Below are 12,973 nucleotides of genomic sequence, written 5' to 3'. Positions count from 1 at the left end.
AGATGCTCTACACAGCACCTTGGTGACTGCTCTCCACTGGCTTCTCAGGCTGGTAAGGAATACTCATTTCCCACCCGGACCCAAATGTGTCTTTTGTCAGCTCATCACTTTTCATACTCTTGAAATACTGCCATTTGCAGTATAAAATAAATAGTAAATTAACTAACTATTTGCAGTAAAATAACTTATTAATTTATTACCAGTAAAAGTAGCTAATCAGCAAAAGCGTCAGTAACACAAGGACCCCTTAGCAAAATGTTAAGGGACAGGTATGAATACAACATAGGTTATTTTTTTCTCTCCAGAGAAAGAAGTCCTTTTTTCTCCATACTCCAAGAAGAAAGATGCAGCGTCTGTACTTGTCTCCTCCCACATGGGCAATCTGAAATCTTCTCCAAGGAGGTCATGAATTAAGTTCAATCTGATACCAATTTTACTTTTATTAAAAATCTCCTATCCAATACAATTGAGATAGTTAACTCATTAAGGAGAACTCTTACAAGGCAGTTTCCCACTTTTCCCATATTTCTACAGAAATGTTTCATGCCAAATAAAAGCTGTGTGAAAAAAAATCACATTTATTATTATTATTTAGGTTAATTTATCTGTACATAAAATTCATTTGATATCACCTTTCTTCTATAGAAACGGAAAAAAAAATCAGGATTAAAAAAAAAAGACTTTCAACTCTGGCAGCTAATCCAGACACAGAAAATTTATATATATAAATATATATAAAAGCAAAAAGCCACCCTTCCAGAGCATGCAAAGCCTTCTGGTGAACTGAGGACACTTAGTATTGCCATTCAAAAGGATCATAAGAATAACATCAATTGTAAATGCAGAACTGCCACAGAAATTGCTATTTACTTTAAGTCAAGCTTTTCCCAAATCAGTACTTTGGGCTAAATACTTCATTTATTTTATACGGGTATGACAGATATCAATGGATTAGTACGGTAAAATGGAAAAAAATGACCCATGCAAGTTAAGAAATGAAACAGATTTTAGTATAAGATATTAAGTAGAAGAAATATTCCTCAGTGTTGGAACAGGAAATTATTGATGTCAAAACAGTTTCACTAATTACATTTGAGGTTGACAGCTGCTCATTTAATAATTTGGGGTTTGTTATGTATTTTAAAAATCCAGCATTGTGCCGTGGGAGCGTAACTAGCTCTATCCTTGATCGTGTGACATAAATCCCACTGAGCTTTCCCCTAGAGCCTTCAGTAGGACCAACCCCATCACCACAGTGTGTGCCAAACAGTGACACATCCAAAGAACGAAAGGGACAAAAGCAGAAAAGGGCAAAAGCAGTAGCTTGGAAAACAAGTTTCCTTAGAAGTTGAGTCACCTGGGAAAACCTGACCTAGCACTCAGAGCAGCACAGCAGCGGCTGTAGGTTACGTGTTTGGAGGGCGGGAAGCACTATGGAAAAGACTAAGGTTTCATACGGTGTGTCTACTTCAGAAAAACAAAGTCACAAGCAGGAACTGCTATCACAAGCAGGAACATCACTCCCGTCACAAGCAGGCTCATCACTCCTGTCTCCTGTTCACAGCTCTGCTCCCAACGTGGACAGTGCTGTTGCCTTCACCCCCAGGATTACCAGCTGCTGCCCAATGCTAAACTAATCAATCAGCTTCAGGAGCTGACTAGTGTTCCTGAAGGGCTCCCAGGACCCAACAGCTAGCCTGCATTTTCTAGCATATTTTTATTAACAAATTATCCCACATTTCACAAGAAAATCTGAGAAGTATCTAAGAGTTTGTTTTTGCTATGGTGGTAGGGACTAATATGCAACACATGTGGCCCAAGAGCAAATGAGTGAAATCCAAGTGCTATTTTGCAGTGTAGTTATTTAGATGCCAGCTGGGCTAAGCTCCTCAAATTACTACTTTGAGGTAACTTTGAAAGCCAAGGGCAAAAAAACATACTGGTAATTTAGTGGAATTAACTGGAATAAAACTGAAGAGCAACTTTTCTTGATTATATGTTCCTTGGAAGGATCAACTTCACCAAGACTGTGAAACAGATGTTCCTCTCTCCCAGCACACCTTAATACTTTCTTGCAGCACATTATGCTTTCTTGAAGTTACCCATCTTAACATCTTAGCTACAAAAAGAAGTCAATGATGACAAATGAATCATTGACTAGCAAAACACTCTTTTGGCTTTATTTAAGTTTGATTTCCTATGTGGAAAAGAAAAAGTGCCATCTGATATCTGTTTTTATTAATAGCAGCTACAGAGTTTAGAGTCCTCTGCACCTCAGTTCATCAGACACATCATTTCACCCCCACTCGGGATACCTGGAAGATACAATGATCATGTCTGCTGGAAGATGTTGCCCATTGGTGACCTTCACAATATCGCCTACTGCCACCTATTGAAGCAGGGGCAGGAGCACAGAAGCATGAAAGAGAAAAAATAAACAGTTTGCTCATCTGGAAGGTTAGTTTGTTATTTTCCTTCACCCAGCCAAGAGAACAGCATCATGCACACAACACCTAGAGACACAGTGCTTCTGAAGGTCAGGGTGCTTTCCACAGTGAGTGTGGAAGCCTGGTGTCAAAATGTTTCCTGTTCTTAGTATGAAATAAGCCACATAACAAAGTTACGTGCTCCATGAGAAAGTGTGAACTTCCCCAGATTATGTTTAAAGTGTTTTTTTCTCTTCTATATTTCCGCTTTTATCGAAATTAGAGTTTATTTTTCTTTAAGTACAGTCTTATCTCACTTATGGCATTCTTTTTCTATGCAAATTACTTTTTAATCTTCAAACTTATTAATATTCCTCGAAGTCAAGAGCTTCTCCTCTTCCTTATTTCTCACCTTTCCATCTATCCTTGTGTGTTATTTACCTACCCCGTCATCAGCATCTTCCTCTAGCTTTCTACTTGCATTTATGACTCACAAGATGTATTGTCTCTTCAGACAAAACCAACTAGTTTGTCCTTGACCGTTAGTCATTTGAAGTGTAAAAAGTCCCAATTTATGGAATACTGTAAACAAGGGAGATTCCATCACCCTTAGTAGTAGTCATGTTCTTGATCCTTTTCAGGATGTAAATCCCATCCAGCTCCCTCAGGGCAGCAGGCCACCACCATACTGATGAATATCAGGCTGCTGAATATCCAATAGACTTCTTATAACCTCAAATGAGCTTAAAACATTTTGCACATTCATTTATAAGAAGAGAAGTAGATGGTGTATTTGAACATACAGATTTATTAGTTAAGGAAAACCTTATTCTGATCCCACGGAAAAACTTCTGCTGTAATTTTACCACGAGAGAGCTCAGGAATCTACCTTAAATTAAACGAGTTGGGGAATAACTGTTCTGTGGCGCTCAGCAGTGAACAGAAGGATGGACAACATGCAGAGGCAGCCTCAGCTTAATCTAAGAAGTGGCTAGGAAAGCAAAGGCTAAAGCTAAGGGCTAAGGCTAGCGAAAACCGGATTCCAGGTTCAGCTTCAGGTGCCACCTTGCAGCTCCGTGTAAAGCTGCACAAGGAACCCTGAGCGCAGACATCAGCACGAGGCACCAGAGTCCTTGGCAATCTCCAGCTTCCACCACAGCCGAGCGCTCCAGCCACGCTGCACTGAGGCCTCCGGAGGTGGGCACCGTTTCCCGCAAGGTTTGGAAGGTTTGGATGTGCTTTCTCCTCAGTTATCAGAGCCGAGAGCACTCAGCTTGTCCTTCCCAAGGAAGGAGCTCCAAGAGCCAGTTAGCTCTATGCATCCTGAATGACTTCAGTGAGTTCTAAAAATAAATATTAAAGGTTTCTTACACAGTGCTTCACAGGGCTTGGGATCCAAGTGCCTATGGTGGTAGGAGGCTGCTTGCTCAAATAAGGCACAGGTCCTGCTAATTAGCCCCAGGACTTAGGAGGGTTTTTTTTAAGCTCTTCCATCACAATAAATCTCTTTGATTTTCAGGAGATTACAGTTGATGCATCATAGTTGCACATTCCAAAGAAAGCTTGTTTTCGGTCCGCTTCTAGAACACTAACACTACTGTTTCTGCCCTGCAGCGCATTAACTGTCCAAGCAAATATTTTTCACAACAATTCATTAGCATTAGACTGAAACACAGTAGTAGGATTTAAAGGTGGGTACTCAGCTGTTCCAGGCAATTCCCATTGTTGTTAGGGAAAGGATCCCCTGCCCTCCAAACACAAAAATCCTCACGTGAGACAAGTTAATTCTAGTTCTCTTAATTTATTCCAGCAAGACAAATTCTCAAAAAAAAAAAATCCAAGATTTTATTTACCTCTTTCCAAATAATGTTCTGCCACATCCCATTTCTTAGAACTGGAAAGGAAAATTAAAATTGGATCAAAATAAATGCCAGGGATTTGGATGAACTTCTGAACAGGCATAAATAAGCAATAAGGGATGTTAACTGTAGTGGGAACACACATCATAAAAAATATATTTCAGAAGTTGGGAGCACACACTGTCCACAGCTGTAGACATGTGGATCCAAGAAAGGAGGAAATCTGCTCTTAATAACTATATGCAGTCACTATCATTATCTCCTTGAGATTTGTTAGCAGTCTGACTTCTTCCTGGCCTCATTTCACACTAACACACAGAAAGTGAGCACCACTACCCAGCTGAACACTGAAATTCCTTAAAGTAAAGGGTATTATTGCCAATCTACTCCAGAAGGCATATTCATCATAGAAAACTGTTTATCAGAGAATCTAATTCTCACTTGTTCTCACTTTTGACTCACTTCTGGGAAATAACTGAAGCAAAAGGCCTTAATTGACTGACCCATGCAACCTCACTCCCACCTCAAGCTTCAGCCCTATATAGGGAGTGGAGTGTCAAGAATGCTCTAAATCCTACTGAAAAGGAGAGATTATCTTTGGTGGAAGCCCTAAATGGTCAAGTCAAAGCAAAAAAGGATGCCAGGATCCGCACACAGGTTTGTTGCTCTGGTTCCTTCCTTATTTCAAGCTGTGTTTGACCTGGGCTTTGCTCAGTCCAGAATTCACGAAAGAACCTGAGCCCAGGATCTCGAACAACAGATATGGACCCTCAGGCCTTTCTTCAAGAACCTAAACCCTCAAAGACAGACCACGGTGTTTGGCATCTCCTGTGCCTAGTTTTAAGCAGCTCCCACCCATGGGATACCATGGTCACAAGTCTGAGGAAGTTCAGCAGTCATGAAGCTGGCCTTTGTGTACAGGAGTTTGCGTTCTTGTTACAGGAGAACAGTTTACCTTTCAAGCTTAGTGCAATCAAATTAACCATTAAAATTAATTAGTCAAGCTACTGAGGTTGTCTATTCATGCTTCTGTGATAAGATGCCTTTAAGATGTTTATTAACACATTTTCTATCTAACTACAAATGAATTAGACACAACTGCCTATCTGACCTTTGAAAGAGCAGTCTTTCATATGCCCTATAACAAGGCCTGTTGTGCCACAACCAGTAAATTGGAGATTTCTCTAATATATATGGTGCACTCGTAGCTGCTCCCCAACAGACTATGGAAGAGAAATCACCTCTAGTGCCAGGGAAAGCAGTGCTGTCTTTGATAGTCATTAACATAGAGTCCAAATGATAAAGTTTTCAGGCATGAAGAAAAAAATACCTCCCTGAAAGCAATCCTGTAAACATTTTCCTTCATAACTCAACTACAAGGCCAGTGGATTGTTGGGTTTCCTCCACTTCTTTAAATATTTCTCTGGGTTTTTTTTCCACACTTGAGCTAAATTTGGGAGAAGGGGAAGCTACTCAAAGCTCACTTTCTTATGTTTTCATCTTGAACAGTAAATTGCAGTGAGTGATGTCCAGAAATGGCCTGGGGAGCAGCAAAGGATCTGTCCAACAGGGATCACTGAAGTCCTATGCTCTCACACCAAGTCCAACTGCCATGTTGCAATTGGCCTCAGCACAAAATCAGCTCTTCGGATTTTCTGCATAGGTTCTCTGTTAAGAGACTTAAAAATCCAAGTGGTCTTTTCAGGTATTCCATGTCTAGCAGTTTCCAGTAAGTTGAGGGAAAACAGAAATTTAGAGCGAGAACAGACATTTAGAGGAAAGCTTTTTCCTTCGTTGACATGTTGAAGAAGCAAGTCCAGAGAATGTCCTCAGTTATTCCTGTATTTTAAGGGCAGTGACATTTAAGAAGAATTTTTTTTTTTTTTAAATCCTCTGAAATTTTTACCTTTCAAAGATAAATATATATATCTCAAAGTTTTGAGGAATATAAAATATCAAGAAAAGGTTTTGGGAGGGGGCATAGAAGGGAAATTATTTGATTTTCTTATAGGGGAAATCATATGCCTTTCAAACTCTTTTTTAAATAAAATTGACAAGTGTCACACCATTTACTTTACCAAGTGTTTTCAACTGATGCAGACAAAGTCCTAACCAAACAGTAACTCACTGAAAAGCCAGGCATTCACCACCATCATGACAGATAAAGCAAAAGAACTATTTAAAAATAAGTGTTCTGACATTCCCTAGTTGCACTTAAAATACTTGTTAACTTGAAGGCTGCTTAGTCTTACCTACTGTTTTCTTTTTATTTACTGCACTGTCTGCCTTATGCCGTTTCTGCAAGAAAATAAAACATGCCATTACACTAAGATTCCCAGCCCATTAACACAATAGCTAGAAATATGACAAACGGCAAAATGATGCATGAAGTCATTTTTACCTTTATGTTAGATTTCAAAAAGAAAACCCACACATAAACCATGTAAATCCAGAGATTTATAAAAGGAGGAGGGAAAAAAAGGAAACTTTAAAATGAGACTCTCTATGTTAAAAATAAAATTCACACTTGGATCAACAGCAAAAAACTCAGTCTCCAAAACTGAAATAAGGAACTGTGAGAGGTGATATAGCTAGACAAAAGGTGGACACCTTTGAAACAAACAGCATGCAGAATGTGCAAGTCAAAGGCAACTTATTCATCAGGACTTGGCAGAGTAAAAAGACCTGTTTATAATAAACAGTATCTAAAAGGCTTAATATAGGTTCCCTGCAAAACAGTTGGCTCAATTCAATTTTTTCTCTCCATCAAAAGTTGCATTTCTGAGAGGCCTGTGCAGCACTCCTAAAGTGACCATATCCTCCTGACCAGGCACAAGGAAACTCCTGAAGAGGTGGAAGGACTCTGGCTTTCAGGAAAGTGTTTCCACACAACTTCCTTGTTTACCATATGCCTAATCTCGCTCAACATATTACAGAAATTCCAGTTGAGTCGGCAGCTTTGAAAGTCAAAAGGGCACTTTGTAATTGCTCAGCAACAACTTGATGCACATTGAAATTCACAGATTTGTGCAAGTTCTTTAGCCCCTTTTTTGTCTTTAACATCACATCCTGCAATACTCCATACTCACATAGTCTTCTATAATTTCTTTGATGCCAGCAATAGTTAAAATAAATAGCAATGGCACCAAGGTGGTATATCTTCCTGTTGGAGAGACATCAGGAATTTGCTGTGAACAGAAAAAACAAATCCATTACATGCTTGTATTTAAAATAAGTTTCCAGCAAACTTAGAATTTTATGTAAAGCTCTGACAAGAGAGAAGGTAGAGCCTGAATTCCAGTTTGTGCTTCACAGGCTAATACAGACATACACCCAAATCAGAGATGTCAGAGCTCTGGGCAGATTTGAAGAAACTGCCACCATAAAGTAAGAAAATGAAACTGTTCTACGGGCTTTTTATTCTTCGTTTGTTCTCTCTCCCCAGGCAAAGCATTCAAATGAGGTAAATCACAGATTCAAGGTGAATATTTACACTATCTAACAACAAACAGCTTCACAAGAATCTATCGTATTTTTCAGCATGGTCAACAGCTTCACATTTTATGATACTATTTGGTACTTGTTTTTACTTATTAAGAAAAATAAACAGTTTCATTTTAGGAAAAATATTTTATAACTTCCATTTACCTTTTAAATACAATGTTAACGTGAGTTGCCTATCTTTTAAAAGTACATACCTCATTAATATTACTATTTAATTTGTGCTTAAGTACATCTACTTCTGTGCAGTTAAACACTGAGATTCCAAGAATTTACACTGCATTACAGTGGACTTACCTGCAGTAAGGCAACGAAGAGGAAGAATGCATTTGCAGCTTTTCTTATCTGCTCGTACAGGAATCGAGGTAGGAATGTCACCACGCTGTACTTGGCTGTGCTGCAGGGTACAAGAGGCAGGTTTTTATTTTAAGTACTCCCTCTGAACACCATGCAGGAGCTATAGGCACAACACTTTAAATTAGACTTTGAAAGTCAGTGCTATAAACAGTTCAAGGACCATACAGTAAAGACAAGCACAGAATAAGGAGGAAACAATAACTCATCTGTTTTACCAGGAAGAGCTGAGCAGAACAGAAGAGGTATCACACAGTGGCTGATGGTTCCACTCCAGCCTTGCCACTGCTTGGAAGGCCGGGAAGTGCCAGATGACCAAATCCGGGATCGGCCCAAACTTCAGCACCACGGACACGGCCCGGCCGGGCCCGCCCGTCGCAGCATTTATTCAAATGCTTCTCCCTCATCACAGCCTGAAACTCGAGTGTGTTGAGCTGAGCTCACTTGAACAGGGCAGAAATTAGAAATTCTGTAGGGCCCTTTTTAAAAAGTCTCTTCTCCCAGTTCAGAAGCATGGTCAGTTATCAATGCTGGACAATAACAAATTTTCAGAATAACCTTTTCTGGCTATTTCTTGCAGTTACTATGTTCATATTTCAACCACCTTAACACACAAAAAAAGCCCTCTGCAATAACTGATCTCAACATGCTATCTGAATTGTCTCCTGATAATCATAAATGATAAATCTGTGTAGAACTTCAGAATGAAGTACCAACATGACAAGAATATTTACCTACTCACTTTTAAAATAGAGCCATGATTACATGGGAATGGCTTCTATGTTGCCAAAACCAATCTAAAAAGAGATTAGAATGATCTATTAGGGTGCAAGTCCTCACTCTTCAAGCCCATTATTTACATTCCAGCAATCTACAGGACTTCTTGATGCATGTTCTGCAGCACCATCAACCTTCTAGTGCTCTCCAAACATCATAGGTGATCAAGTCTATCCACAGGTTGTCTTGTCCCATTATATGGGAAGGAGGATTATTTGATAGAATAAAACTAACACTATTCTAAGCCAACAAGGGAGCTATGACTGGACCAGACACAGAAGGTGTTTTGAAGGGTATTATTGCAGTGAAGAAATCATAGAATCATAGAATCATAGAATGCTTAGGGTTGGAAGGGACCTCTAGAGATCATCTAGTCCAACCCCCCTGCACACGCAGGGTCACCTAGAGCACGTGGCACAGGACTGCATCCAAGCGGGTTTTGAAGATCTCCAGAGAAGGAGACTCCACAACCTCTCTGGGCAGCCTGTTCCAGTGCTCTGTCACCCTCACTGTTCAGAAATTTTTCCTTAAGTTCCTATGGAATTTTTGGTGTTTCAGTTTCCGGCCATTTCCTCTAGTCCTATCAGTGGCCACCACTGAAAAGAGACCATCCCCGTCCTCTGCACTCCCTCCCTTGAGGTACTTATAGACACTGATTAGATCCCCTCTCAGCCTTCTCTTCTCCAGGCTGAACAGGCCCAGCTCCCTCAGCCTCTCCTCATAGGGCAGATGTTCCAGGCCCCTGATCATCCTTGTGGCCCTGCGCTGGACTCTCTCCAGAAGCTCCACATCCCTCTTGTACTGTGGAGCCCAGAACTGGACACAGTACTCCAGATGCGGCCTCACCAGGGCTGAGTAGAGGGGCAGGATCACCTCCCTCGACCTGCTAGAGATGCTCTTCTTAATGCAGCCCAGGATTCCATTGGCCTTCTTGGCCACGAGGGCACACTGCTGCCTCATGGTCAACTTGTCATCCACCATGACACCCAGGTCTTTCTCCGCAGAGCTGCTCTCCAGAAGGTCGGTCCCCAGCCTGTACTGGTGTCTGGGGTTATTCCTCCCCAGGTGCAGGACCTTGCACTTGGCCTTGTTGAATTGCATGAGGTTTTTCACCGCCCAGTTGTCCAGTCTGTCCAGGTCTCTCTGGATGGCAGCGCAGCCCTCTGGGGTATCAGCTACTCCTCCCAGTTTCGTGTCATCAGCAAACTTGCTGAGGGAGCACTCTGTGCCTTCATCCAGGTCATTGATGAATAAATTGAACAGGACTGGACCAAGGACTGACCCCTGGGGGACCCCGCTAGCTACAGGCCTCCAACTAGACTCTGCACCGCTGATCACCACTCTCTGGGCCCTGCCATCCAGCCAGTTCCTAATCCACCTCACTGTCCACTCATCTATCCCACACTTCCAGAGCTTGCCCAGGAGGATGTTGTGAGGGACGGTGTCAAAAGCCTTGGTGAAGTCGAGATAGACGACATCCACCGCTCTCCCCTCGTCTATCCAGCCGGTCATTTCATCATAGAAGGCTATCAGGTTAGTCAGGCAAGATTTCCCCTTGGTGAATCCATGCTGACTACTCTTGAGCACCTTCTTGTCCTCCATGTGCCTGGAGACAACGGCCAGTATGAGCCTTTCCATCACTTTTCCGGGGACGGAGGTGAGGCTGACTGGCCTGTAGTTGCCTGGGTCCTCCTTCTTGCCTTTTTTGAAGACTGGCGTGACATTGGCCTTCTTCCAGTCTTCCGGCACCTCCCCCGTTCTCCAGGATCTTTCAAAGATGATGGAGAGAGGCTTAGCTATGGCATCTGCCAGCTCACGCAGCACTCTGGGGTGCATCCCATCAGGGCCCATGGATTTGTGGGTATTGAGTTGCCTTAGGTGCTCTCTGACCCAATCTTCCTCTACCCAGGGCAAGTCTTCCTCTCCACCAGCTTCTTCTCTTGTCTCTAGGGCCTGGGGCTCTAAAGGGCTGCCCTTGGTAAACACCGAAGCAAAGAAGGCATTGAGCAACTCTGCTTTTCTGTGTTATTTGTAACCAGGGTGCCCATCCCGTCCGCCAGCGGACCCACGTTTTCCCTGATCTTCCTTTTGCTGTTAATGTATTTGAAGAATTTTTTTTTGTTATTTTTAACGTCCCTTGCCAGCTTGCCTTCCAGACGTGCCTTAGCTTTCCTTGTCGCATCTCTGCATTCCCTGACTACGTTCCTGTATTTCTCCCAGGGGACCTGTCCTTTTTTCCACATTCTGTATACCGCTGCCTTCTGCTTGAGCATTGCCACAAGCTCCTTGCTCATCCACGCAGGTCGCCTGCCCCCTCTGCCTGCCTTCCTACACACAGGGATGCCCTGTTGCTGGGCATGGAGGAAGTGCTGCTTGAAAACTAACCAGCTCTCTTGGGCCCCCCTTCCTTCTAGAGCACTAGCCCATGGGATTCTTTCGAGGAGGTCTCTGAAGAGGCTAAAGTTGGCCCTCCTGAAGTCCATTGTCGCAAGGCTACTTACAGCCCTGCCTCCTCCTCGTTGAATCCCGAACTCCACCAACTCATGGTCACTGCAGCCGAGGCTACCCCCCACCTTCACATCTCCTACTAGGCCCTCCCTATTTGATAGCACGAGGTCCAGTAGCCCACCTCTCCTCGTCGGCTCCTCCACAACCTGCGTCAAAAAGTTATCGTCGACGCTCTGCAGGAACCTCCAGGACTGCTTATGCCTGGCTGTGTTGTCCTCCCAGTTGATGTCGGGGTAGTTGAAGTCCCCCATGAGAACCAGGGCCTGTGACCGTGAGGCAATATCCAGCTGCCTATAGAAGGCCTCATCAACCTCCTCGTCTTGGTCAGGTGGCCGGTAGCAGACACCCACCACAGTGTCTCCTGCATTAGCCTGCCCTCTAATCCTTACCCACAAGCTCTCAACTCGCTCATCCTCCACTCCCAGGTTGAGCTCCATGCATTCCAGTTGCTCTCTCACATAAAGAGCAACTCCACCACCTCGCCTTCCCAGCCTGTCCTTCCTGAAGAGCACATGGCCTTCCATGGCAGCGCTCCAGTCGTGCGAGCTATCCCACCACGTCTCTGTGATTCCAATGAGATCATGATGCTGGGACCGCACACAGATCTCCAGTTCATCCTGCTTATTCCCCATGCTTCGCGCATTGGTATACAGGCATTTCAGGGAAGCAACAGAGGCCACAGGTTTCCCAGGAGGGGTGAAAGAGGACCCTCCGTGATCATTTCCTATCCTCACTTCCCCACTAGCATACTCCCGCTGGACGCCACCTGACCTGGGCTGTGCGGTACTGCTTGCCGTAAATCAGAAGCTCTTTTTTCCTGAAGCACAGGTTACACAGCAAAACGCTGTCCCACAGGCTAGATGCTCCCATATCCACATTTGGAAAGGTGCTCTAGGCACTTTGGGAATTGAGTGGCTTATGGAAAGCCTTTTTTGTTCTCTCCCACCAGTATGTCTTTCAGAACAATTTAAATCCATGGCATTACCATTCACATACAAAGAAGACAGATGTAATCAAGTGTTTTTTATATAAGCTACCTTACCCCAATTAATTGATTGCTATACATAAAACGCATACTACATCCTTAATCCACGGGCACTTCAGGTCAAAGGGACTCCCTATGCACAAGGTTAGAGAATGACAACTTCCAAAAGCTTTTATTTATTTGCTTGAATGCCTTTCTTCTCCTTCTTGTTTCACCTGTTCCCAAGCCCAAGCCATTCTGCGAGATCCAGCTGCCCCTTCCTTGGGCTGCGGTGGGAAGCAGAGGCATTCCGGCACACAGGGTTATGGGAAGCTTTCCTTTTGGAGTGGAGCCACAGTGCAGGGAGTTAAACAGGATGATCGAGTAAGAACCTATCTTATTCGGTAGGTCTGGTTATATTTGAGTTTCATCTGGTTTCCTATTCAAATAAAGATCCCTGCTAGAGTCACTGCAAGTCAGTTATTACTTTAACGTGATGGCTAGAAAGAAAGGAAGCATGAAAGAAAGAAAAAAAACAAACAGCATTACTACACTTCCAGCATGACCAGCTATAGACATCCTAT

The 12,973-nt window shown here is 43.0% G+C and overlaps 1 protein-coding gene across 1 annotated transcript in view; it reads right to left on the bottom strand.

The window, feature by feature from the left end:
• ATP8A2 (ATPase phospholipid transporting 8A2) overlaps positions 1-12,973 on the bottom strand; it is a 302,037-nt gene that overhangs the window by 247,818 nt on the left and 41,246 nt on the right. The window contains exons 3-7 of the mRNA XM_088522215.1: positions 8,084-8,183; positions 7,375-7,473; positions 6,538-6,583; positions 4,280-4,320; positions 2,316-2,389 (exon numbers count right to left, since the gene is read on the bottom strand). Of these exons, the coding sequence (XP_088378341.1) occupies positions 2,316-2,389; positions 4,280-4,320; positions 6,538-6,583; positions 7,375-7,473; positions 8,084-8,183 (360 nt within the window). The remainder of the gene's footprint in view (positions 1-2,315; positions 2,390-4,279; positions 4,321-6,537; positions 6,584-7,374; positions 7,474-8,083; positions 8,184-12,973) is intronic.

This window comes from Tinamus guttatus, unplaced genomic scaffold, assembly GCF_059628265.1.
Source record: "Tinamus guttatus ecotype Peru unplaced genomic scaffold, ASM5962826v1 Tinamus_guttatus_pri_ptg000150l, whole genome shotgun sequence".
NCBI lineage: Eukaryota > Metazoa > Chordata > Aves > Tinamiformes > Tinamidae > Tinamus > Tinamus guttatus.
Note: the sequence above shows the minus strand (reverse complement) of the source record. Positions and strands in the feature narration are given on the sequence as shown.